The 24608-nt window shown below is 40.8% G+C and overlaps 1 protein-coding gene across 1 annotated transcript in view; it reads left to right on the forward strand.

Annotated features, from left to right (window-relative positions):
• The window catches only part of TMEM132B (transmembrane protein 132B), a 250861-nt gene that overhangs the window by 107615 nt on the left and 118638 nt on the right, over positions 1-24608 (forward strand). The window contains exon 3 of the mRNA XM_074159500.1: positions 1728-1868. Within this exon, the coding sequence (XP_074015601.1) occupies positions 1728-1868 (141 nt within the window). The remainder of the gene's footprint in view (positions 1-1727; positions 1869-24608) is intronic.

Here is a 24608-nt window from a genome sequence, read left to right on the forward strand (position 1 = left end):
AGGTTTCCAGACATGTTGTCAAGGAAAAACATGGTAAATTGAGGGGGTGGTGGGGAGGTGAATTTGTTAAAAAAATATATAATTTTGGCTGGGAAAGAGAAAATTTAAAAAGTGGTGGTTGGGTTTTTGTTTGTTTGTTTGTTTTGGGGTTTTTTTGTGAGGCCCTAATGATTTTTTTTCAAGAGTGGTGGACTAAGTCTAAAGAAAAAAATTATTGAATCCGTTGCTGAAGGCCTAATTCTCTGTCTCATGTAAATTACAAGTCAGTCTGAAATGAAGCCATTTAGTTATCTTGCAGGAATGATTTGGGCCCATGTAATTACTACAGAATAAATGAATGTTCCTCTGAAAAAAGAAGAGGAGATGATAGGAAAGGGGCATATAAGCTTTGAGATGTGTTGTTTGGAGGTATGAATGTCTGTGGAGAAACATGAAGGAGACAATTAGAAAAATAACAAGTGAAATTCTCTCCTTACAGGAAACATTTTTGAAGTTGGTTATGCCAGGCATGAATTTGGTCCGTTGAGTCAGTAAAGATTTAAAGGCAAAAATAAGGACATCATAAAAGCAGAATGAATTAATTTATTCTCAGAGGAAAAGGCCACCCATTGAGTCTTGAAGTTACTTTGATCCAAACCCATGAACTCAGTTGGAACTTAAAGGAAATTCTTAATAGTGTAACATAAGCACCACGAGGCCACGAGGCATCGGGGCAAATCCATCACCATTCACTGTTAAGTAACGCTTCAAGTCTCAGCAGTGCTGTTCCGTTCCACCATACAACTAAGGGGTCCCTCTTGGCTTTGCTTTTAATTAATTAAGTCACAGTAGTGGTGAACGTGGCACTACAGCAGTTGCTTTCTGCCTAATTGTTCTCCAGGCATATTTGCAGCACTCCTATCGAAATCCCAGGCTTGTTTTAGGAGTCAAGCTGCACAAATGAAGTCCCTGCTATTAAAAGCAGTTTGTTTCCTGTTCCTTGGCAATCTGTTCCTAACACTGAGCCCCACTGGAGCATGGACTTATTTTTTAGCAAATTTTTTTAAGCCAGAGAATAGTGACATTTACCAATTTCTCAACTGCTTTCAGACTCTAGCCATGCTTAGGAAATCAAGGTTTTTGATGTCGGCATCCTGTTCTTTTCAGCAGCGAGAGTTTGACGTGCCCAGTTTGATAGATCCCAGTGCAGTGGCATAATTATTTTCATCCCTCAGTCCCGGATCTAGGATAACTTCTTCCTTCTCTCTCCTTCCTGCATTGTAGTCTTTGAGCAGTGAAACACATTTTTTCCATGCAGATCATTCTAATATTAAAAGGCACCTCACTCCCAAAGGTTTGCAAGCAGGTGGATGTATTTTATATCACAGTTCTCTGATTCTCCATCTTAAACTGCAGGACAGACACGACAAATTAAATCAACCTAGGTTTAGTCACATCTGTTTCATTTGTATCAAACTGGTGCCACTGAAGCAGAAAGCATTCTTATTCTCTCCACATTGTTCAAGCTGAAAATTAACTGGCTTTGCACATAATGAAACTCATACTTCATCTCTTTAAAATGATTGGACCTGTTTTATATTTTTAAAGCACAGTGACTTAGAGTCGCAATGTATCAGTCTGTTACTAATGGAAGAGGGAATATTTCTTCTTTCATCTTCCTTGTTTACTTCTCTGGATTTGTTTGCAGGAGATCTGTAACTAAAGCAATCCCTGTTGTTCCCCAACAGAATTAGGACAGCCCCAGGTGTGAAGATCATGGACATCAGAGTCAGTGATGCAGACCAGTGGGGGGTCCAAGAAGAGACGGACAGCGCAAAGTCCACTGCCACCATCACATGTATGCACAACGACCCCAGCGCAGAGAACAGGTAAGCCCCCAAGCACTTTTGTGCATTAACCCTCGCTAAAATGCTGAGACATACAATAGCTTCTTTAATGGGTCATATTGCTCTTTTAATAGCAGCATTTTTTCCTTCTCAGCCTCCTTGGAAAAGCTGTAGGTGATGTGTTGAGAGCTTTTTTTCCTTTTGTTTCACTTCTGAGTTTTGGAAGTGGATGATCTAATTAAACTGGAGGCAACCAGCTAGTGCAGGCTCACGTTTGCTTTTCATGCACCTTGAGGGCAGCAGGAGAATTCCTGTTGCCAAAGACCCAATGGAAAGAAATGGATTAAAATAGAAAAGTATGAAGAATAATTGAGAGCAATATAGGACAATGCTGTGTTCTTTATTTGTAAAGCTATGAAAGTAATAGCTATTAAGTGTTATTCTTTATTGCTGCAAAACACCTATGAGTGTCTATGAACTGTCTCATCAATGCTGCGTGCGTTTGTTATGGTAATGCTCCCATAAGCTATATCAAAGGTAATGAGAAATTTACATTGTTAGTCAGAACTATGTATTTTACAATACAAGCAATTTCTCTCCATTATCATGCAGTTTCTCTACACTTAAAGTACACTGTGCATAAATTTAGCTTCAAATTGTATCATAATTAGGAAATCACAAAACTTTATGTCAAAATTTTTATTTGAGGAGTCTTTTGCATTCATCTTTTTCTGAAAGCTCCTGCAAAGGAAAAAAATGGTTGTTAGTAATTATTTAGGCCTAGGAAGATTGTTGCTAGAGGTTTGGAGTGCAAAGAGAGTTTCTACTCTGTTTAGTTTCTGAAGTTGTATTTGAGGAACAATGAATCCCATCTAGTTCTGGGTACCTGCCATACAAGTGTTGAGGTGAAAGCTATTTATCCATGGGTTTGCTTTTTAGCAACAGGGATAAATAGGCACTGTTAGGATGAGAGTCCTCTTGGATGTGTAAAACAGACCTGATCAATAGCAGGCAAAAAGTGCCTGTTTCTCTCCAGTAAAGCTGCAGAGTGGAGGCGACTGAGTCGGACGCAGAGATTTGCATTGTAAACGTGTGAAGTGAGGGGAGGTGATTCCCTGCTCAGTGTCTCGGGTTAAGTCAAGTGCTACAGAGTTTTCTGGCATGAAAGGCCAGGCAAACCTTTCAGTTCATTAGCTGTTTCATGCAATTGCTCCCCATTTAAAAAAAAAACAACAAAAGGAGGTGGGGGGAGTTGCCTCTTGTTTCCTAAGCACCTTTGTCAAAATCGCAGTTCTGAGGTTGTGATGTAGGAAATTCTAGCCACCTTCCATCATTATTTTTCTGGGGTTTCGTGGGCTATTATACTGATAAAGCAGAGCTCTGACAGCTGGATTTGGCGCTGTATGCTTTGTTTCCAAATCCTTTGTCTTTGGGCAAGATTTCCTAGTCCCTCCAAAAGCTGTTAAAGAAGCAAGCGAGTCCCTGTGGTGTGGGGAGAGCTCAGCCAGCAGAGATGCTGGCTCGGAGGGGAACCTTCGTGCTTGTTCTGGAGCTGCACAATGACACACGATGGCTCCAGCAGGGAAATCTCAACCTGAATTAGCTCAGGCGGCTGATCTGGGAAGTTGTGCTGTATCTGCTCTCGGCTGAACCTTGCAGTCAGGGTTTTTGCTGGAACAACGGTGACCTCTGTTCCGTTCAGAGGAAGGTGGAAAGCCATCCATTTGAAAGTGAAATGCTGAGGTTAAAGGAAAACTTAACTTCATTTTGTGTTACAGAGGAATCTCTCTATTGAAATGAAACAACTATTCTTAAAGTTAGACAAAAAATAGGATGAACACTGGAACTTATTGCCTTGTACGTGGTTTCACTAATCCATGAAATTATACCTGTCACAGTAACTTAGTTTTTATTAAAACTGATTTTTGCTTTGTGTTGAACTGTTAAATTGCATAAAAGCAACGAATCTCAAGTTAATTAATACTTTGACCCTTTCCTTTGTGAGATTAGTTTAATATTTTTGGGTTAATTAAAGTATGCAAATAGAAACTGCTTGAAAGATCATTTCCAGATTTGCAAATATTGTAGTGCTTAGAGTAAATATTTAACTTTGATCTTTATTTTAATTTGTCTTTTTGGTCATAATGGTAGCCCTCTTGTTTCTTTTGAAGAATGTGAAGTCTTTATGTGGGGGTTCTGCTGTTTCATTTAAATGAGCAGAGACCTGAACTTACTTCGATAAAGGTCAATGTGGCAAAACTGTCACTAGACCTGATTCATCTGTTCCTCCTTTTAGTAATTCAAGGAGCTTCATTAAAGGCAGTTTATGTATGAATGAGAGTGCAGGATCAATCTCTTTCATTGCAGAGCAGAAGCTATTAGTAAACAGAATCGTAACTACCTTGGGGAAGATAATTTTTTCTCTCTTGGAAATAATTTAATTCTGCTGACTTGCCCGGCATTCCGCTGGTAGTAGTGAAGTGTGTAAGCTGGGACAGAGCCCCTGAGCCCAGCTAGTTTTCTCCAAGGAAGAGATCGCTGGGTGTGCTGTGGTTTTGCAACCTCCCTTGGGCTTTGTGAGGGGACAGAAAGCCCCACAGCCCTGCAAGCCGGCTGGGCTGGCGCACCTCTGGGAGGTTTGGTGAAAGTGAGAAACTCCAGCAAGTCCCAGCTGCGTTTGTTGAAATCTCTGACTCTCCTTGATGCCCTTAGCTCAGAGAGAGGTCTGTTCTCCACTGCTTTGCACTTCGGTTGCTCTTTCTTTCCCAGTGTGCAACTCTGATAAGAGCCACTGACAGACACTGCCTGCAAGGAGAACAGTGGCTTTGGACTGTGACATGTTCGTAATCCAGACTGCATTCCTTTTAGCCAGCATTATCGGCTGGAGCCTTTTCAAATTTGCTTACTTTTCTAATCTTTCTCCTTCTCCCCTCTGCAGTGTTATCGTTATCGTGAGTTTTTCATCTCCGTTTCTCACATTTCCCTACGCAAATTGAGTGTTCATTAAAATGCTTTAAATTAAGACCTTTCCTCCTTTCATGCAGAGTGCATCATGCCTTGTCTGTGCATTACTTTAAAAAAATTCCTTATCACAATGTTTCAGGCAGTTTACATTATATTCTATTAAAAATCCATTTTGTCCAAGGTTGTCACAATTCATAGATTAAAGCTTTGCAGAGTGTGTTTTGTTAGGAATACATTCATAAATTCACCTCTTTAGTAGTCCCATAAGCTTGTATTTAAAACCTCTTTTTGATAATGTAGTTGAACAAAGAGCATAAAAAGATTTATTTTAAATACACACACACACACGTATATATGCACACATCTATTCTGATATCTGTAGAGCCCTGCTTTGCCCTTATTGCTGCCATCTCAAAGGACGTTTTGGTAGCTCATTGAGCGAGGAGATTGATTGCTGTCATCTGCATTTTTTCTCCCTTATATTCTCTCCTTGGGGCAGAATTCTGTGAATCTCGTTTTGATAGGGTTAGTTGAAGCAGCAATGTGCTCTGTTTCAAAAAGGCACAGTTTCTACTTCAAGCACAAATACTCATGCATTATGTCTGCAGCTGGGACCCACCACTTCCATTCCATAGGAAAGGATCTTTATGGATTTCTGCACTGAGTGCAGAGTGCATCTTGTGAGGAGTAGAGGAAGTCAGGGCTGGTGGGTTTAGATAAATATCTAGTACTTTCAGCCTCCCATGCAGAATAGCTGTGTTTGTGAAGGACTGGGATCTTATTCTGTTGTGTAGAGCTATATGTTGAACTATTGCAAAAAATGCTTTTCAAATACAAGGCCAAAATTTGGAAGTCTACCAGACGTGAATCCTTCATGGTTTCTGGAAAACCAATCCTGTTTTTATAAAGACCATGCAGACTCTTTCCACTGTATTTGCCAAAAGATGGATTGTGCCTTGCAATTCTTCTGTCCTTTGCACCTTAGAATTTTCTGGAAGCATCTCAGGAACACGCTACAAATTAAGCTGCAGTAGGACTAGGGCAAGAGGTGCCCTGAGAGCATGGTCCGTCTTTGGCAAGCTATGGTACCTCATAACTCAGCGCTGAAATCCAGAGGAATGGGATTTCAGGAACTGTGCCAGAGTGATTTAGCGTTTTATAGGATTAGGTTATTTCAGATAATTGGTGAACAGGAGCTGAGTTTCCGTGGTCTCATTTGGAAGGCCCCACAATACAACATATTTCATTGTGCTCCGTGTCTCCTTGCTGGAAAGCTGAAGAACAAAAACTTAATGTGACCTGGCCTTTGATTCAGGAAAGATGAGCTGGCACAAACACAAAAACTTAGGCCAGACAGTTGCATCTCTGCTTTGGAAGGGAGTATATGAAGAGATCATTTTCCTTCCTTGGGAAAACTATCATTACATTGTATTGGATTATTACCCAGGTGAGGAGAGACTGATTCTCTGACAAACTAGTACTTTAATCAGAAAGGTTGTATTTATGCTAACTGGCAAAGTTAATATTTATGCTAACTAGCAAAGTTAATGAAATTGATTTTACCTGCAGTGCTGAGTATAGTGTTATTGAGACCAAGCTGGTTCTTCTCACTTAGGGATTATTTTATCTCCATATCTATAATACAGCTTCCATCTCTCAGGATATCCATCACTGCATAAATTAAACTTGCATGAGGGAGACTCAGAATGCTGAAGTAGGGAGGGTGAAATCTTCAGAGGGATTTTTTTTTCAAGTGTCCTCAGAAGTATTTATTCTGTTGCCTGGAAAATTATATTTTTTTAATTTGTGCAGACCAGCTCAGGTAACTGGCATTTGACATCATCTATCTTTAAACTTGAATATAAAATTAAGATTATATTAATGATCATTCGATTTCTTTACCATTTTAGGAGATGTTCACAGAATTCAAATAATTTAAGTGACTTTATAAAATTATGTATATCTTTAAATCAGGAAAAGCTGTTATTTCATATATTTATAGGTTTACAATCCTATTTTAAAATAATTCACTACTTTTTCTGTGCTTGGGAATACCCTTTGAAACAGAAATATCACTCAAAAGGAACATGTAAATTTGGCTGCCAGTTAAAATATGTGCATATATTTATTTAAAGTAAATATGTGTTATTGGAGCTCATGATCAACTAAGGAAACATGTTTTATTGTTTGGTTTTGTTTTTAAAGCTGGGGATATGTCTTGAAAACAAGCGCTGAAGTTCTGTCCTCTCCCTCCTCACTCTGACAAACAGCCTCGAGATTCTTATCTCTTCATTGTGGGAAATACCATTTTCCCCACTACATATCCCAGTCCCCCTTTGCCGAGAGCAGTAAACAAAGACTACCTGGAAGCCCCCTGGTGCTGTGAGGCTTCCTGGCTGTACTGGGCATTGGCTCTGCCAGGTTTGAGCTCTCTTTTGCAGCTGTTTGGAGGTGTTTCTGCATGGAATTCCCTGCCAGCCTGCTACAGAATGCCATACTTGGGTCCTGTGTTGCCTCCAAGCTCATATGCCATCAAGAAATGGCAGTGTTGGTGCAGAAATTCCCGCTGTCTCCATAATAGAGCCTGCTGCGGTCCTGACTGAGCTGATTTACTGCAGTGACTTGGCCTTCCTGAGGATGCAGCTTGGTTGTGTCTGGAGTGTCTGTGCTCCTGGTCGGTCCAGCACAGGGCATGCCAAAACTACAACAAGGAGTTTGGTTGCTTCTGTAAGATAAATAAGCCTATAAGGATGGGCCGATAAAGATGGGTGGGTGCAGTCTGCCATAGCACACAGCAGTGTGCTGTTAACCACGCTGGGGAAGGCATCGGGACATGCAGTGAAACACTTACTGATGTGTTTATTGCCAAAGGAACTTGCTTGGCCCCAGGACACTGAGCATGTAAAATGCCATCAGCAACAACAGCTGGCTGACAGAAGATCAATTGCATGTGGTGCTTTACACAAAAGAGCAGTAACTGGTACAGAGAGAGAGTCTGTAAGCCTCTGTCTTATTTTAGGCCCATGCAAAGGCAGTGGGCTGGAGGCCATTAAGTTCACGTAGTACTAAAGTGAATGAGTAAGAGGAGCAGAGGGAGGAAAAAACCACAAGGAGATGTGTAAAGCTGACAGGAAAGGATAGGGAGAGCTGAGGAAAAAAATACATGTTGATGGGAAAGGGAAAGCTGATGCCTGTCACCCTCCACGAGGCTGATCTGATGTAGGTGAAGTAGTCAGACTTCCTTAGGGCCTCTTTCCACCATGAAAGCCATGCTTCCATGAAGCCATACTTCAGCTACTTTGAAAAGGAAGGTTTTGAATTAAAAAATAGAGGAGCTTAAGGTGTGGGAAGAAGTCATAGACTATGTGGTGCAGTGTACTGGCTTGAGTGTTTCCCTCCTATTCTTATGCACTTGCTGCTTTCCTTAGGTCAGAGGTGTCATGGGCAAAGAAATGTGCTTTGACTGTAGAGTGTGCATGGCCTACAGATCCTGCAGGAGTTCGTTCTCTGGCCTTTAGACAGACCCCAAGGCAGCACTGTCTCTTGAGCCATTGATGAAGAGGATTTTATCTTTAATGCACCAGTTTTAAGGTTGTGACCTCTATTATGAGTGATGGAGTCTGTTCTGCTTTGTGTAAAGACTGTTCCAGTGAGAAGCATCCACACACATTTTCAAACATAAATGACTCAATAGAGTCACAAAGAAAACCTGAGTTATAAGAATTTTAACTAACCTTTATTCTTTACACATATGCTTTTTTTGTATAAAAGAACCCAAGCCTGCTTGGAAATGTTTCTGTAAGATAAAAGTACTGACAGCTGACAGTAGCTTAGAGAGGACAAAAAATAATAGACAAATTAGCAGCGGTAGGAGGGACAACTTATTGTAGAAAGCTGTTGTTCTAGGATCAAATAAGAAAGTATAATTTCTGGAGGGATATTTTTTTTCTCTCTCCTTTTTTTTTATTTTTATTTTTTTTTATTTATTTATTGATTTCATTCAAGGCCAAGAACAATGAGATTGTCGGCCCATCTCCTGTTGGGAGCCTAATAACCTGGTAACCGCATGAATTCTCTCCTGGCCAGCCAGCTTTATCGGATGACTGTTTCTTCCTCTTAGTTAGTCTCACTGCTGCTCTGATAAAGACTCCAGTAGAGATGGGTCAGAGGGATTACTGACTGGTAGTCCAGATAATTGCTTCGTGGCCCCAGTTCGCTAGTCCAAGAAGGTAATGACTTAGTGACTCTTCTTATTCCACCCTTGCTGTGCTGGTATGCTACCTTTATTATCACCCAAGGATATATTTTTTGAACAAATATACCTTTAGTAGTTGGAAAAACCTGTTGTGCAGTGCAGCAGGGAACCCCAATGAAGTAAATATACAGTTCTCTTGAAAATTTGGAAAATGAGGAATGTCTTGTTGGAAGAACTCAAGAGTATTCACCTGTCTTCAGTGGAGTAAGCTGATACATTACAAACAGAAGCATGAAAATTACTTAGAAAATGAACGTTTGATAAAGACCTCTTAATTTGCCAAATTAGTAGAAGGCTTTGTGTAAATCCAGAGATAGATGCAGAAGATTCCTTCCAACAGTGTTTGTTTAATTGGCAGACAGTGAATGGGGAAAATTATGCATTTTTTTAATCTTCTAAAACTTGCATCTTGCTTAGAAGGTTTGGTTATGCCTCAAAAAATATTTCTACCTACCCTGCTAGGTAGAATAGCCTCTGATTACAAACTGCTTTTGTACAAGGTGGGTATCATGTTCCACAAGAAGCTTCAAATTTGGGCTATGTGTATCCTGGTGAGCAAGGGCCTGAGGAATTAGAAGACTCAGACTGAGGAAAAGAGAAAATTCTTTGGGTGTAGAAAGATCTGTGCTGAGAAGGAGCAAGTCTCTTCTTGCATCCCATCCTCTATTTTTTTGGTAGCAATGGGAAGAAAATTACTACAAATAACAGATTTGTTATGAGAGGAACATACAGGTTTGACCAACTGGTCACGTTCATGCCCAGTTTTGATATTTGGCTCAAAAAAAGCCAATTCTGATCCCTTGGTCTGGCCAACTTGCTTGATAGATCAGGCAGTTGTTTGCCAGTTGTGTTTGTGGCTGAAGACTTTCTTCCAGAAGTGATTCCCACTTCTAGAAGTGGTTTGAAAGGCAAATTTTTAGCTTATCGTTTAAGCCCTTGCAGTTTTGATTTCCTTTTTCTGTATCAACAGTTTAGGTGGTATAAGGAAAATGGAAGACATTTTTTAATACCTAACTTTGCTTTTGTATATAATGTGGGGATAAAGAGCAAAAATAAAAAAAATTCAGTGAAAGTGCCTGATCCTTTGGCCTATTCCTTGATGCAGCAATGAAGATGCGAAGAAGTAGCTTCAATAAATTCTTCACAAGTGTGGTCCACAGAACCTGATCCAAAGCCCATTCTGAGTGACATTTCTTTTGAAAGATGAGCCCAATCATTCTGAAATGAGTCTTGTTTTTCAATTTGCCCTAATTAGCTTCATTTTGGGTATATCATTCCTAGATGTGAATCTTAATATTGATGTAACAGTTGGGAAAGTTTAATTTCAGGGTAGGGTAGTCTGCATAATTAGACTGCAAGAATATAGCAGGGAGGCTGGGAGCAAATTTCCAATGCATGCTGATGAGTGAATGACTGTTCAAATAGTTATTCATCCATTGGTGCTTGCATGCTTTTTCCATATTGGATGCCAAAGGGAGTGATGACATATTCAAGAGTCAATGGGCTTCTCTGAGTCTCTACTGGTTTCCTGTCATTTTCTAGGCAGTATGTTTTAATGGTCATGTGGGTGATTGCACATGAGTTACCACAGAAGGTCCCTGACAAAAATCTGTACAATTCTGGAAAATTTCTAAAGCTTTACAGAGATATGTATGCACATTCCAGCCGTGCTTAATCGATAACTTAAGACTGAGTGATAAAGCCCAAGTAAATGTGGCTGCTGAACTCATCACTCTCATAACAGATGTTCTGACTCAAGGAACAAAAGCAAAGGTGTGGTGGATTTTTAGGGTTTGTTTTATAATTTAGTCACCTCTTTTTTCCTCCCTTGATAACTTAAACTTGAAGAAGCCTTTTCTTAGGTGTATAATGATGTGAATATCCAGGAAACACAATTCTTAGTCACAATTCATCATATAAATGCGGGGTCTAAACATATTCAGGTATCTGCAGCACCTTTAGATATCTAACATCACCTTACTGATGGGAGAGCTTCAATGAGACTTAGGGAGATTACAGATTACAGAGGGAGGGAGAAGACATGATCAAAACCACTATGCCACAGAAGCATTACGTGATTCTTCTGTAAATACTGTACTTGCTCATATAGTCCCAGTTTAAAAACCTATTCTTTTGGCAAACGTAAGTCTAGATTCAGAAGAGCACCTTTATGTAGGGTTCCACTTCAGTGTGTACTTGGTTTTAAGTACCTACCTTGGTTCTGTTGATGGCAGGTATAATGATAAAGGAGATACTCAGAGTCAGCAATTAGAGGCAGCAATATGCGGAAGATTTAAGTCTTGACGGTAAGCCGTGTTATATATAATGAGAGGCATTAGTGTGTCGCACCTGAAAATGTTGTGGAAATCAGAAACTGAAATATTCTGTAGCACAGAAAACTTTCTGAGTATATTGGAAGTGTTGCTAAGGAGTATGTTTTTGGCAACTATACACAGAGATTTAAGTACCATAATTGGATTGTTCTTTGATATAATAGGTCTGAAAAAGATTATTGAATGAATATGAAATCAGGGAACTGGTGTTTGAGGTATGTTTAATTCCCACCTTTACCAATTTATGAGTTTGACTTGTAGCAGAACCTACTGCACACATTTGAATTCCATTCAAGGTGTGTTCACTTGCTTACTTAACAACCAGTGCATTGAAGTACAAAAGCAAACAACTCATTTATTAGGCATTTAGCCAAAATTTAAACTCATTTTATTGTTAGGAGGTGCTGTTGCTAGACAGGCAAATATTAAGTTTGTTACTTTGATTTATTTCAATCCTCTGTGCCAAATACATTATAATACATCCCAGAATTAACTTTGCATAAATTAGTTTTTGCTTTAGTTAGAATTTTTCACTCATTTTGCCATTGATTTTCCTCACCTGTGTTTATAAGTTAAAAAGTTATAAACTCTTTTAAAATGAAAAAGTAAAAACTGGCTGATGCTTCTGTCAGTGTCAGTGTATGATTTTTATTTCTTTTAAACCTCACTGTTTCCTTGAGAAGAACATTAAGTCAGAGTTAAGCCAAGAGCCTTCGCACATTCATTTGTGTCATGAATGTGTAAACTGAGACTTCGGCACTTTTGCAAGATCCCTGGTCTTTTGGGGTGTCCAAAGGATAACTGTGTAGAGGTTAATGAACTGCAGAGGGCAGCTGTTGCCACTATAGAAAGGCCAGAGATAAAACAGACCTTCCCAGGAGCACTGGTAATTAGGAAAGCTCAGCGGCAAATTACTGGGGACCACATTTGACCATAGTAGCTTCCCTGTTGGATGGAACTGCTTGCATCAGGACTGTTTAGCGGCGCATCTCACTTAGCCTGTAATAGGAGAAGAGTTATGTCTCCCTTGTCATCTGGCTGAAAATATAGGACACCGTTTCATTATAAACTTGGACATATTGCCTTTGGGAACTTGCACACAGGTACTTGAAAGCTAACTGTGTTTGTTCTTTCTATATGTTTTGGGCAATGTAGATTTTCCCAGGATACTTGTTAAGGGGCTTGCTGTGAAATATTGCAGTCATTAAGGCAAATTGCTAAACCTTTAGCAGAAAAGCTTTCCTTAAAACCAACTGCCAATAGCTTGATCTCGCAAAAATTCCTTTTTTATATTGGTATAATTAATGAACAGGTTTGATTTTTCAGAAATTGTTGGACTCACTGGGCTCAAAAGCTTGGAAAGACATGGCACTTCAAAGTCTCATGAAGAGCTTTGCTGTTGGGGAGTGCTCTTCTGCAGGTGTCATCTAGGTGCTGTGGTTTTTGGTTCTTAGCCTGTGCCTGGACTGTGAGCAGCCCTGAGCAAGGGACAGGCAAACACAGGTCCTCCCTGACGTTTGCCGAGGTTACATTAGGCTGGTGTGCAATAACAGGGCTGATTGTGTTGCACTCTCTCAGATACCCTAATTCACGGTATTCCTACAACTGCCGGGGTGAGACTGAGACAGCCAGGCTCCCCCAGGGAAATGTCCCTGTTGCTGGCAGCCAGGGAGGTGGCTGCCTTGCGTCACCCACACGCTTAACACATTTTAGCTCTTCAGCCAAGGGAGTGCTCAGCATTGCACAATGAAAAAGAATTATTTGGCCTTTTCTCTTGGGAGTTTTCAGTGCAGAGATTTAACTCCAGAAGTTATTGACCTCAACAGTGAGCGGATAGTGAAGGTATTTGGAGATAGGGGTTACAGTTTTCACTCTCCCTCTTAGGCAATTTTTGTCCATTCTGACTTTCTGTATCTGTGACTGGTATATCTTTTTGTCAGACAAGCACTCTTCTTAATGGCGTACCATTTAATTTCTCTAGTGACAAGAGGAAGAAATAAGTTATTCCTCTTTTAAAAAGAGTGATTTAAGTAGGGAATAATGAATGCAAAATGCTGTCATTAAAAATCAGCAGATAAGCTGATGGATCATCTGTCACTCCCAAGCTTTGCCATAAAAGAAAAGTAGATAATAATTTTTAAAAAAAAATAAAAATGGTAATGATGAGTATGGAACATGTTGACCGTGAATGCCTTAATAATGAAAACTGTTATTTATTCAGTGAACAACACCTTGGGACTCCCTTCTGACCAACACATTTCAGGAGAAAATAACTTCTTTCAAGAGCCTTCCAAAAAGGGTGTAGCATGAGAGAAGGGGCATTTTTGTTTTCTCTGTATTTCACCAGTTTTCTTGTGGCAGATATTAATTCTATATCATAGCAGCATATTGGCATGAAATTGGATTTGCCACAGTATATACTTAGCTGTTTTGAGTGGGAATCACGTGTCTACACTGGAAGAAGCATTTGGGTGCCTGCGGTAGGAGATGCCTGGGTCTGACCTGCCAGCATTCAGGTTCAGTACTTCCAGGTATGATTTTTTTCAAGGGAGGGACCTAAACCAGACCCCCAATAATTGTACAATAAGATTGCCTTTTCTCTGCACAGAACATCCAGGGAGGCTACTAGTCCTATCTAAATTAGAGAAATATTAAGTAGAGTGAGGTTAATCCAAGTCTTTGTTTCTTGGAAATTTTTGCTTTCCTCTTCATACCATTAAGGAGTTAATAATTTGTGGCATTCCTCAGCTGGGACAGTTATCTGGGATAGAACAACTTTTCCCTTGGTTCAGGACATGGCTTAGCCTAGTGATAGCCCCTGGCAAATATTGACTCTGTTTTGCTGAGTTTTGTCCTTATTAACCTACCCCGAGCTGCTGAAAATGCATTAATTGGGTTTTCCTGTTGCTTCTATATGAACTTAGTGCTGGTGTAACAATGGAAAAATAGTGACTTGGGTAGTTCATAGTTATGAGGCTGATTTTCCCACATTATAGGTGAGTGCCTTCATGCCTAGGGTGTTGGGAAGATGGATCTTGTAATCCCGCAGTTTTCAGAAAGACAAGGTTTTTACCTGAAGTGAAAAGAATGTATCTCTTAAAAACAGTTTTTTAAGGAAAAATGTTTCCATCCTTATTGTCATCTTCACTTCTGACATACACTGAACATTTTCATTTGCTTACTGTCATCTTATTATTGTTGTTTATGAATGGTTTATTAATCAATACTACAGTATTCCAAAAAGTCTTTTCTGTCTCTGGCATCTGTGTTAGGCACTGAGTGCACGTGTAGGACACTGTTTTCAGAAGGTCTCAGTAGACTTGTACTTGGTTCAGGGCAAGGCTTTCAGAGAGCTCATTACGGACCCTCAGCTGAAGTTCACAAAGCCAAGGAGCAGCTGTCTGCTCTGTTTTGTATGCCTTTATTTAGTTGTTTTTTGTTTTTTAAAAATGGGGTGCTCAGCTCCTCTGCAATGTGGCCAGTAATGTAGATATTAGGCTGAAAGTTGTTTGGAGTTCAGGAACATTGAAAACTTGCCACTTATTTACTTGCATGAAATAGCACCTGACTGTCCCAGTCCAGCATCAGATTTAGCCACACACAACTGCTCTGTTCCTCACTACCCAGCCTAGAACATCTATTTTTCTCATTCGTTACAAAGAGACAGGGGAGGAGAAGTTCAAGCTCTCATCACAGTATATTCTCCGTCCCACAAAAGCTTTTCTATCGACTGTGTCCAAAGCTTTGTGAAATGATGCTATCATCGGGGTAATATCAGTCCTTGGCCTCTGGGAAGAAGGCTGTCATAGACAAATATAAAAAATACTTTTACTGTTGGTGGTTGCAACCAACAGCACTTCCCTCCTTTCACCTTCCCAAATTTCTCAGAATATTCACTCCAGCTGGATAAAGGTGGTTAACATCATGGCACAGGACGGAGCAGATGTGGTCAGACTTGCATGGCTGCAGGAACTGCCTGCTCGTTTTGAAGGGCAGCAGCAGATCAGAATGGGTCAAGCGCAGGGCTGCAGCTCCCTTCCTGTTTGCCGATCCACAATTAGCTCAATTTTTCCAACTACTCATGTTTTACTTATATTATTGCCCCAAGCCAGGAGAACATATGTGTGTTCTGAAAAGACTATGGTGGAGGGAAAAGAGAGTAAAATATGTTCTTAGACGCTGAAAATACCAGCAGATTTTTGTTGATTTGGAGATGCCCAGGCATTTGTACCTTTATTCTTTGCACAAGTGTTTAAAAACACTGTAGGGCTCCGTTCTTTGTGTTTTACAGAACAAATTCTCTGATCTTTTTTTTTTTTTCCTAAAGTATATAATAACATTAAGTATCATAAAGAGCTGGAGAACCGGATGGGTGGGAGCAGGATTTCTTTCAATCAGTTGAATAGAACAAGAAGTTGATCACCTGCAGTGGGACAATTTGTGCTTTTGCCTCTTGTGATTCAGTAAATTTGTGAAGCTTTTGGGTTGACATCGGTTAGTCCTTAAGTTTTACTTTTTTGATGAGGGAATGTCTGCTGGACTTTTTCCCTCCGCCTCTTTCTCCTCTTCCTCCACTCTCAAGCTCCAGCAGAGATCAACAGAACTGATGTGGTGATGTGAGCTGTAATTCTGTTTCAGCCATGATTATATGTCAGTCTGCTGTACACCGTAAGTGGTACTTTGGGATTCCTGCTGTGAGTAGTTGATTAGATTCTAGTACCTTTTCTTCTATACATAAGGAATTTTTTTTTAACAAAGCACAGTAACACACAAACGTCCCAGTTTATTCTTTATTCTGTTTTTCCACAAATACCTCATGCTTAAATACAAAACTAAAATGTTTTTTGGCATGCCTGACCTTCCTTTATTCCACCTGTCCTCCCATTCCAAATGAAATTCAATTTAAAGGTTCATGTTGACCCTAAATTGTAGGATAAGTGTGTGACCTAGGTAGAAATTTCCTACAAAATGTGAATCTTAAATTCAATTTTTAACTCGCTCTGACAAAATAAATGCTAACTGCAAGTTTATTTGTAGTCCCGCTTGTTACATTTTTCTTTCTCAGCACAAGCTTTATTCCTCCAAATATATTGAATGAAAGAAAGAACCTATTCTTTTATCTGTTAATGCTGATGCCTGTAATCCATCCTGTTCATTTTCGGTGCTGCTATTCTCTTTGTATGGTTCTTCTCCAGCTTATATAGCACAGAAAAACTTAATTGCTTAAGTCTGATGTACTTTTCTATTCCTGGCAACAGTGTAGGTTGCTAAGCCATTATGTGGGAGATGCCTTCTGGAATATGAAGTGTGTGTTGCAATTGGGATATGGCAGGGTTAGGGTCCGGTCTAGGAGGAGCCTTTTAATTAGCTTTTTGGATATTTTCTATAGAGCTGCCAATTAGATTGTCATTTTCTGAGCAGTTTTTGCAAGTGGAAAGTGTTCTTTCCTGAGATCTCATGTTCCAGGTCTTTCCTAATGTATGTGGTACCACTTAATTTTGGGAGATCAGGAGTGTAACCCCTGAACATATACCAGCAGCTAATTTTTGACAAAAGCCAGGAAACAACTCTTCATCTGATGAGGACAGACCTGTTTCCCTTCATAGCTAATCACTTGATTTCTTGCTGTTCAAAGCTTTATTTGGTTGTTAATATTTGCAAATAATATGCTTGGTGCTGGATGGCATATAACATTGGAGACTGATTGTGCCCCAAAAGGCTAGGGCAGCTTACATTTACTCATTTGCACATACTGTACCTGAGTCTTAATTTTCTTTTAAATAGAGCTTTAATTGGGTCTCTGGATGAACACTTATGTTCACTTCTGCCCAGGTGCAAAATGGTATCTTGTATAATGAAGGCTGTTCTGAAGCCCAGACCCTGGGGTCGGTCAGGATTGAATTTATTCCCTGACCTGCACCTGGCCTGTGGGTGACTGGTTTAACTCCTCAGTTTAAAGTTTTCAAAATGCTATAGAGGAATGACGTGTGATACATAGGCTCTTTGTGGATTACGTGATTGAGGTTAATTTCAGCTGTAGTTCTACTTATTTACCATAAAATACTAGGACAATGATGGTACTCATATGTATAGAGGAGTCTTATTAAGTAGTGATGGTGTTACTTATTGACAAATCTTGCAATTTTTATCATGTCTTTTCAAATATTTACATTCTAAGTCACTGACTTCTGGAGTCAAGTGATTTTGAAGAAGGATTTCACTTGCATTTAAATGCGAAAGTGAGATTCTGCTTGTTGTGACTGATGAAAAATCTAGAAAATTTCATGAGACTCAAAAGATGAGAAAGCAAAGGAAGAACACTTAAAGTTTAGGAATTTTTAGGGTGAACTTATGAATATGCAGGCCCTGATATGTGATTTTTGCATGTTGGTGATGCGGAGGAGTATTGCTCTTAGAGCCCTTGCATTATGAACAGTATGGACTGCGCCAAGGAGGGCTTCCACATTTTCGGGCATGTTATGTGTCTTCTGAAAGTGGTCATTTGATTTCCTGTCTTGGCAATTAATGATGGAGCAGACAGTAATTTTAAGAAGAGCATGGTCAGTCTACTTGTTAATACGCCATGAACACAAACACTGTGAGTTCTGAGAATCCCTGCACTGCTAATTAGTATTTCTGTGGTTTCACTAATCACTTGAACTGGGAACTTGGCCAAAACTAACAGAAGAGACTTCCAGTACAATAAATTGTTTTAATTTTGTGATCTGATCTTATGCATGGCTCAGTGTTTCTGAAGGCAAGGGTAGAATAAAATCTCATTTTGCATGATAACATATGCAAATCAGAACTCTTTGGTCCCAGATGAAGCTCTGCTTCTATTGACATGGTGCTAGCAAAATGCTGTTAAGAATAAAAAGCCACTAAAACTTTATTTTGCTGATAATATTTCATTATTGCTTTGTAAGCTACCTTATCCATAGGGCAAAATCTGCCAGAGAGATAAGATCCCATAACTCCTGTTTGCTTGTATCGTTCCCTTTATGATTTATAGAGTGCCGTAGATGTTCATGGCATTTTGCAGACATATAAAAGATTGACGTGTTCTTGCCTCAAAGAACTTAAAAATTCTGCAGTTTAGCAGCAGTCAGCAGTTCCTCTTATCTGAATTTTACTTTTAATGGCACTGTATAAAATCACTATTACACAGTCACCAAATGAAATGGCATTTTATTTTTAGTTACGAATACGATGTTTTTAAAATGTTTGCTAAAGGTCCTAGACTGTCTACATGATGGGCTGGAAGGCTCTATTCCCTGGCCTGAAGACAGAAAAGAAATGGTACAAAATAGCCCCCTGTCCTCTGACCGGGAGAGATTAACCTGAAATGTCCCTGTGACTGCCAGTAAGGGGGCCACATAACACTAAACATGGTTGGGATGTTTATGATAAGGGTAAGACTCATTGCTGAGGAGGGGAAGATTCATAGCTCCTTTCAAAGCAGGAGCCAAACTGCATTCCCCTTGTAATCACTCCTGGCCATCACTGGTTTATGCAAGATTTGAACTAGTGACCAAGCCATGAAACGCTCTGTATCCCGTTACCAACTTCCTGAGTCTCAGAACAGGCGCTGCTTCTAGCAAGGGGCTTGGGATGATTTCTGTAGCTCTTACAGAGGTCAAACATCTAATTCCTCACAAACTACCCTGAAAATCTTTCTATTAAAGTTTAAGAGTCTAGGTGAGTAAAATTTTTCATGTGAATAATACTTATATGTCCCTGTCTGAAAGAGAATAGAGTCACCTGCTCAACTGTTTACTTAATTGTACATAAAACAATTTCCCACCATTGACTTGAAACAATTGGATGCCATTTTATTACCAGTATTTGGAATGTTGCTTTGCTACTTGACACATCTTTACATTCCGTGTTATTTCATTGTAGTAAAATGTGAGCAAAGTTCCACCTTTATACGTGCAATTTTAGGATTTCCAGGCACTTGTATAAAGTAAAATCCTTCTATATCCTGCCCAGGTAATTTAACAGAATTACATGTATAAACATAACATTAAAAGCAATTTTCTGAGCCTCATGATTACACTGATTTTATTTGTCACACCTGCATGTACTGACTTACCATATTCTGTCACTCATAGTAAACTCTGTCCCACAGCGTAATGTGACAGATGCTAATGAATATGATACATCATAATTTTTCAAAGCAGAGATACTTGGAAAGATCTTACTTTCACCTTATTAAATGCTTTGAAAATTAATTTTGTTGAAAAGAAAGTAAGATTCTGGGGGATTCAAAGGGCTGTACGCTTGACCCTAAGAATAAATGAAATTCACTTAAATTTTATGGATTGCTTTGATGAATTCCAGTTTAAAAGATTTCTGAGCAGCAGACTGGTAGGAGGCTGGAATTATGTGGAGGGGTTTCGTTTCTAAGGAGGTGAGGGAAAAAGCTCCCACTAATTTCAGTGGGAACTCGAGCAAGCTGTTATGCTGTTGTCCAGTTACATTTTCTCAGTGCAAAACAGCAGCAGGGGTGGTTTTGTCTGGATTCTTGGGTATAACATAAGGCATTCGGAGGATTGCAAGGTCAAAACTACTTGAGTTTGTCAGACACCCTGCCTTTCTCTTTGAACAAAAGCTCAGCTAGAGCGCTGTGTAACAGAATTAACAAAATACACAGTTTCAAAGACAGCAAACTTTCTTAAGGACTTTGGGAAAGGAGGACTACCATTGATTCCTCTGTCAGCCTTCAAGTGCAGCTCTACACCAGTGCAAATATTCTCACGCAAAAGTATGAGGATGGAGACGGGTATAACAACTCTTCTTGTAATTCTCTGATAACAGGTTTTTATTCCATATTTTCTGTGGGAGATCGGTGTGTGTGCATTGTGATGGGCAAACACAGGCTCCAAATGTCTGTGCATCCATAGCTCTGCATTTCCCTTATTCCAATTTCTCTCTTTGTATTTCTTTGTTGTTTACCGTCTCTGGTTGCCTGCAATGGGTAATCATGCCCTGGTATCAGCTTTTTATTTTTTGCTGGGTGGCACCTTCCTTTCAGGTTGTTGTCTTTTTCAGCGCAGTGAGTGCTGACCTCATTATCCGCAGGCTTTGCTCTGCAGTGGGGAGAGCTCGCCTTGGGCTGGGTTTTCACCCTGTCTCTATGCTGGTGAAACACCTTTTGACTCCTGGTGGCAACTCAGCATTGCCCAGTTGTGTCCTTAGTCGAGGAAGAAACAGTTGAAGTAGATTTTAGTAAAGCTTTAGCTGCTTGTCGCCTGCTTCAACCAGAAGCAGAGTGGGGTGAAGAGGGTGAGGTACAGCCTGAGGAGAAGATGTGGAACATTCCAGAAACAGGATGTCCTGCTTGCACAGGCTCCCTGCAACAGGAGCGCCTCCCGGGGACAGCACACTGTGCCTGGATCTTGCCCTGGGGATGTGCGAAGCAGCATGCAAAAGTGCAGAGGAGGTGTGCAAGGAGGTGTTCATCTATGGCAGCCGACACACCACCCTGCGCAGCACTGAGGTGGGTGCTGCCAGCACTCCCTGTGTCTTCTGGGGCATCTCGCTCCAGGCCACCATGGCATGAACCAGATCAGCATCTCTCTGATATGCACAAATGTTTTACCAGTCATGCTTTAAACTACAGGGATCGTCAGCATTTCAGTCACACGCTCTGCTGGGGGGAGTTAATATCCTTCCTGACTGAGTACATTGCCTAGAGGGACCATTTTGTGTGTAACACTCTGGTAGAGAGAGCGATACCAGGCACCGAGTGGCTCAGGGTAAAAGACTAATGTGCACTATGTTAAATGGTGTCTTGGGTTTCACTGGGTCCCTATTCATAAAACACAACAAAGTGGCGACAAGAATAAACCTTGTCAGCTAAAGGAGCTGCTGGGAATACCAGAGAGTACTTAGTGACTAAAACAAATCAAATTTTGAAATCCTCCCTTCCAAAGGAAAGCACAGAGGGGATTTAACTAGAGTGAACAAGTGTTTTTGCAGGAAAATGGCAGAGTGCGTGTGAGCGGGGTGGGGGAAGAGGAGACTCTAGGATTAGCCTGGCTGCACCAGGGCAGAGCACTCTCTTACAGGGTTGGTGTGGTGGCTCCAGCTTCAGGAGGAGGGATGAGGAGAAGGGCTGCCTGGCAGTTGCAGGTGACCATCTTGAGCAGCAAACCCAGGGCCTGGGTTATTGCTGAGCCCTCAGTCCGTGCAGTGGCAGTGGCAGTCAGCAGCAGGCATGTTCCAGAGCCCTTCTGGATGGTAAGACCTTGCCTGCTCAGTGTAGAGTCCTGCTGTAAGGGGTTAACTATATGTTGTGTGCTGCTATGCTATTTGGGTCTGGGAAGATTCCTTTTTAATTGTAATTAGGCTGTCCTTGTGTCCATGGCTTGTTTCCATATGGGAATTGTTCCTGACAGAAGCTGTTCCAGGAGTTTGGCTGCTCGCCTGGTACTGGTGAGCTGGACTTCAGCTCTCTGCTAAACCAGATGCTTCCTCTGCGGCTCTGGCCAAGTTGCTTAGACTCTCTGTGCCTCAGTTTCTAATCATAAAATGGGAATATTAACATCTACCTGTCTCACAAGGGACTTAGGAACACAGTAATCAGAGAGAGTTGAACAGTCAGCGAGAGTGTTAGGGGGAATGGTACATGTTCCTCAGACAGGCAGAGAGCAACACTCGTGGATTTGGCTCTGGCTTGGATCAGTCCTTAGTTGAGGCAGACTAATGCACTGGCTACAAGTCTCGACTTCAGTGCCACAGCAAAGCTTCAACTGAACGTCAAGTCTTTGATAGCTGTAGAAAGAGGAGTAATCAAGAGGACTCTTTGAAATACTCTCTTCCTCTGCCTAAAAATGCAGATAAACTCCTTTGGGGTTTTCAGAAATACTTTGTACCTAACTTGTAGCAGTATGACAGAAAATGCCATTAGGCCCTTACCGTTCATATCTTCTGGTACTTATGTCATTCATTTCACCCTTTAATCAAGGACTACTTAAATAAGTAGCATTGTTCCTTGTATTGTTCCTTGCAATGTTGCCCCATGAGCCTCAGTTGCACCATCCTTAGTCACCTCATGGAACTTGACTGAAGAGCCTCTCAGTCCTCTCTGGCAGCCGTTGGTTTGTCCAGCACAGCCTGGTCACCGGTATCCTTGTGCTCTGGGAATGGAACATGGGCTATGTATGTTGGGACACTGTAGACCTGCCAGGGTCTTTGAATGGGCCACAATGATGTGTCATTACTTATGTATCACCAAGTAGCCCAGTATACTGGGCTGAAAGTTAATTTGTATCTTGTTTTGATTTAACCTTTCTTCTCTTTCCTTTTTTCTCTGAACTATAGCACTGTATCCCCTAAGGACAGCATAGTGCCTTTGCTCTATTACATGAAAACTTGTGGAAAATTATGTTACCTTTCACCATTGTCTACTATTACACTAACTTGTTCAAAGAGCTCCATCAGGTATATGAGTTTTCTCCAGCAGAGGCTCTGCTGCCTCAAGCCTATCATGTTAATCTCCCCTTAATTAGATCCTTCATGCCATTCTGGGGAACAGATGGGGGGCTCAGGGCTGTGAAATATTTGGGATCTCCTGAGAGACCTGAGGAGCATTCTCCATGGTCCTCCACCCCTTCACAAATTCGGTCATCAATACCGGTTGTCCCCGTCGAGGCTTTCTTTGAGGGTCCATTCAAGGACAATGTGGATATCCTCTCTGCTGCCCATGGAGTGCTGCAGGCCCACTTTGGCCTTATGGTGTTCCCCTCCCTCCTGCTGCCTCCATTTTTGCCCTGCACCTCAGTAGCCCCGTGAAAGTGGCGGGGTGAGCTGCCCTTCTTTCCTGCAGGGATTTCTGATCTTGTAATGGATTTTGGCTTAGCAGGAGCACACACCATATCTTATTTAATCTCCTGCTTTGTTACCAGGGCAGATGTCATCTTTTCACATGGCTGCAAGAACTGGTTTCTGTCCATTTTCCTTCCTCTCAAAAATGTTCTCTCTATATATACAGTTCCATATCACAGCTTCAATGGGTTCTGTAAGATCTTTCTCAAGTAACACATACGATGCAACTGATACGCAGTGGTGCTTGCATCTTCTAGTAATGTCCCAATATCTACTAAGACCAAGTGGAGAAATTACCTCTGTCATTGCTTTAGCATCTGCTCTAACAGTCAGTGGCTTAACAGGAGTGATAAAATGGGAATCTTGTCCTTTTCTGCCTTGTGCTAGATGTTGATATTCACAAGCCTGTCAATGAGTACCAGGCAAAATGCAGTAAAACATGCCATATTGGGTACACTATATGGCAATGCATAGCTCACATTATTGATGAGAAATCCAATTACCACTGAATTTCACGAGCTTTTCTACATGCTTCTTTGGTATAGCATTAGGGTATTCTGCCAGAAATTCATAGCAAGGTGTGTCCCTGTCATGCATCCATAAACTAAGCTAGATGCAGCACAGCTGATGAAAAGGGGATGTTGACAAGGGAAGGAAACTGAAACACAAGAAATCTGACCCCTTTTTTCTTGGATATTGTAAAAGAAGATGTATTGCTTTGTGCTCGTGGTAACAGTTATTTTTTGTCGTTATTGTAACCTGGTTACTTCTCTGGCTTGTCGGCCAAACATGTGCTAGTCAGCAATCATTCCTGTCTTTGGATCAATACCTGCTAGGAACTGTATTTTCTCCAGTAGAAAACCCAACGTACAGTTTTGTTGACTTATGCCCTCTTCATTCCTCCCTTAACCTATCTAAACCTTTGGTCCAGCTTTGGAGATGCCGAAGTGTTTTAAGTGAAACAACTGCACACTTGGATTTTAATCTGGAACAGAATATCGCAACCATCATTTGGGAACTGGGAGATGGTTCAGACACTGAGCTCAGTTTGTTGAGATTGGTTATGTAAAGGATGAGGAAGAAGCTGTGAGTGAAACCCCTTAAGGTGGGTTTTTGATCTGTTTTGTTTGCTGAGTCTTGGACTACAGACAAACCCATTAAAATGAGACCATAAAACAAGCCACTGGTTTTGGTATATGTGGAAGTATGGCAAGACCCAAAGCAGAGAGCAACAAGATTTAAAGCAAGTATCCTTCTGAAGTTATAGTTTCAAATGGTGAGCTCCATGCCAATCGATGGGAGTCTGCTTTTGTTATGGTCACAAAAATCGCGAGTCTGACTCATGCTATTACAGTGATGCACAGTGTTGTCAAGGTAATGGATTTGGGCACTTGGCAT

This window comes from Numenius arquata, chromosome 16 (assembly GCF_964106895.1).
Source record: "Numenius arquata chromosome 16, bNumArq3.hap1.1, whole genome shotgun sequence".
Classification (NCBI taxonomy): domain Eukaryota; kingdom Metazoa; phylum Chordata; class Aves; order Charadriiformes; family Scolopacidae; genus Numenius; species Numenius arquata.